This window comes from Bidens hawaiensis, unplaced genomic scaffold (assembly GCF_021521415.1).
Source record: "Bidens hawaiensis isolate Kalapana, Puna unplaced genomic scaffold, B.hawaiensis_p1.1 tig00043871_1, whole genome shotgun sequence".
Classification (NCBI taxonomy): Eukaryota; Viridiplantae; Streptophyta; class Magnoliopsida; order Asterales; family Asteraceae; genus Bidens; species Bidens hawaiensis.
In genome coordinates, this window is record NW_027497779.1 from 153,543 (window position 1) to 155,383 (window position 1,841).

The following is a 1,841-nucleotide window of genomic DNA, read 5'->3' on the forward strand; positions in this document are numbered from 1 at the left end:
AGTCCGTCTTTGGTATCAAAGGTGTTAGAATTCCATAACTTGCATAAACCACCTCAATTTAATTTCTTGTTATTGGTAATGGTGGTGATACTGGTGTTGATATTTATTTGTAGATTTGGAGTAGCATCGATCATATCCTTGTTACACTTGTTAAAGAGTTGGAAACACCTTATTATTTATTATTATTATTCTAATAATCCAATTACAACAAAGATTTAATACTACTTAATTCATCTTGAAGGTTGTTATTTTTGAACAATCTATTGTTCTATACTAGTTCCAATTAACTTGGTGAGCTATATATGTTTTTAACTTTCAAGAGAACATCATGCATATCAAACTAACCTTCGTTTCTTTAGATGATTTATGATTACAAAATTGTTATATAAATGGTTGGTAGGTTAAATTGCAAAGATCCCGGTGGTATCGGTAGCGGACGAGTACATGTCACAAGAATAAGAAGAAGCTTGTGAGCTACAATTCCTTTCTTCCATCCATATCTCCATGCATCTACACTCTATGCTACAAAATGCTCTCTCACCCTGTACGCTCGTCACGTTAATTTACATCAAAATGGAATATCAAAACAAAATGTAATTAATGATTATTATTGTGTCACATGCATATATATGTTGAATTTTAATTACCTGTACATGTAAACGTCTCTCCCGTCAAGTTGTTTGTTGCACTGATGACAACAACTTAAAAAGTCATCAGCTTTCGTATGATCCACTCTAGCCGGCGCTGGAGATATGTCGAAAATCGTCGTCTTTCCATTACCATCATACACGACCTTTCTATATGAATTGTCGTTCGGCAGGTGTCGTGTCACTATTGTATACTCCTCATCCTCTTCTTCTTCTTGTTGTTCAATATGAATATGAGCAAGTATACCAAGGCCAACCCACCAACCATATTATTATTATTATTATTATTATTATTGTTGTTGTTGTTGTTGTTGTTGTTGAATATGCATATTCCGCCTCTAGGTGATACGATATTTAAATCTAAAGGGCCTCTTGGGCTGCTACCCAGTACTTGTACATAACCGGACCTAGTTACCAGCGGCTTCCCGATCACCGGTCGTCTTTTGTTGTCTGTCATTGGGTGGGTGTACGTGAATTATTGAGTGTGCCTGTGGGGATCAATTTTTATAGAGAAAAAGAAAGAAATTTATTATGATGGATGGTGATGCACATGCCCCACCACCATTGTTTTTTTCTTCTAAATTATTGCATTTCACCTTTGATGTTACTTTACTTGGTTTTATTATATTTTTCTCTTTAATTATTCATATAAAATATTAATATGATAGTGAAAGAATATTTTTTTTAATATTATAAGTTATTATTATTCTTAATAATATATATTTGAGTTGAAAGTTTAGTTGAGGTTATTCGATCTCCATATAAAATAAGCTAAACACATCTTTTGAAATAGGAGCCTTTTCTTTTTTCCTTTTTTTTTCAACTCTTATGTAGTTATATGTCTTGCAACACAAAATAATATTTCTCATTCGATCATCCAGCATATTTTTTCATTTCTAGTTTTCAAATTATGTAATATTGTAATGTATGCAGTTGATAATTTAGTTATAAAAATATTAATTATAAGATAGCCGGATAGGATAATATTCAATTGATAGCTACCATCTTATTGATCTAGAACAATAAGTTGTGTTTTAATCAACCTAACCTTTAATTAATATAAGTATTTATCGTATCAGAATTATTTATAATTTGCTTTACACGTTTGTGCCGTAATTTCAGAATCACCCCACTGCCAAATCAATATTCAATCACATAAACACTCACTTGTTAAAATTCACCTACTTATAAACT

The 1,841-nt window shown here is 31.6% G+C and overlaps 1 protein-coding gene across 1 annotated transcript; it reads right to left on the reverse strand.

The window, feature by feature from the left end:
- Window positions 1-356: 356 nt before the first annotated feature.
- LOC143594566 (FCS-Like Zinc finger 8-like) lies at window positions 357-916 on the reverse strand (the record flags this gene model as incomplete). The annotated part of the gene is made up of 2 exons (XM_077073839.1): window positions 357-549; window positions 648-916. Coding segments are annotated over 2 exons (417 nt in total), but the record flags the coding sequence as incomplete, so codon positions are not given.
- Between the last annotated feature and the right edge of the window lie 925 nt (window positions 917-1,841).